The sequence below is a fragment of the Montipora capricornis genome, chromosome 2 (genome assembly GCF_036669925.1).
Source record: "Montipora capricornis isolate CH-2021 chromosome 2, ASM3666992v2, whole genome shotgun sequence".
Lineage (NCBI taxonomy): Eukaryota > Metazoa > Cnidaria > Anthozoa > Scleractinia > Acroporidae > Montipora > Montipora capricornis.
The window spans coordinates 56,182,162-56,182,859 of record NC_090884.1 but is presented as its reverse complement, the minus strand read 5'-3'; the positions used below and the strand labels follow the sequence as shown (position 1 = coordinate 56,182,859).

The window sequence follows — 698 nt, the reverse complement described above, 5'->3', positions numbered from 1 at the left end:
GGCAGCACGAAAGGTACCACGGGGACGAATCTCTGATGCCCACGTGACCTTATCGGAACTAGTTGAATTTAGGTGAATTTCTCGAAGAAATTGCTGTCGACATTTATCATTTTTGGTATTCACTCTCATTGTAAAAGTGTATCGAGTCTTTTTTTTTTTAATCCAAATGGGGAAAATTGTATTGATGACCACAAGCGAAATAATCTATGGAATTTTTGCAATGTCAACTAATAATAGTTGACCGCTGTCCATCGCGCGAAAATTGAGTTGTGTCAGCGTTAATTCATGAGGAGGCAACGATTTCGAGGATCAAACGTAGTTTACTTTTAGTTTTTAACCGTGATATACAACGACAATCGTTGAAGCAAGTGTTTGGTGGAGTCGTAAGGGGATTACTTCCGGGGATGTGTGGGAGAACAGCCTGGTACGCCAGATTACATATTGAGGAAATGACCTAAAATAGATCACATTTTATATAGGCGACAATTTACACTGTAAATCTTTTTATCTGTTTTTCTTTGTTCTTATACAGTACACTAGCCTGCGATGAATTTCCAAAGGCATGTAGATACAAAGGAAAGGATGGAAAAACTCTTGAACCACAATGGAGAGATAGTTACAAAGGCAGCGGAAAATATTATCCTTCGCATAACATCAGTCCACAATCCTATACGTGAGTTCCTCGTCAAACCGTAAAT

General features: G+C 38.8%; 1 protein-coding gene across 1 annotated transcript in view; it reads left to right on the top strand.

Annotated features, from left to right (window-relative positions):
- The first annotated feature begins 34 nt into the window (after positions 1-34).
- LOC138028089 (abasic site processing protein HMCES-like) overlaps positions 35-698 on the top strand; it is a 19,085-nt gene continuing 18,421 nt past the window's right edge. The window contains exons 1-2 of the mRNA XM_068875634.1: positions 35-424; positions 533-673. Of these exons, the coding sequence (XP_068731735.1) occupies positions 405-424; positions 533-673 (161 nt within the window). The 5' untranslated portion in view covers positions 35-404. The remainder of the gene's footprint in view (positions 425-532; positions 674-698) is intronic.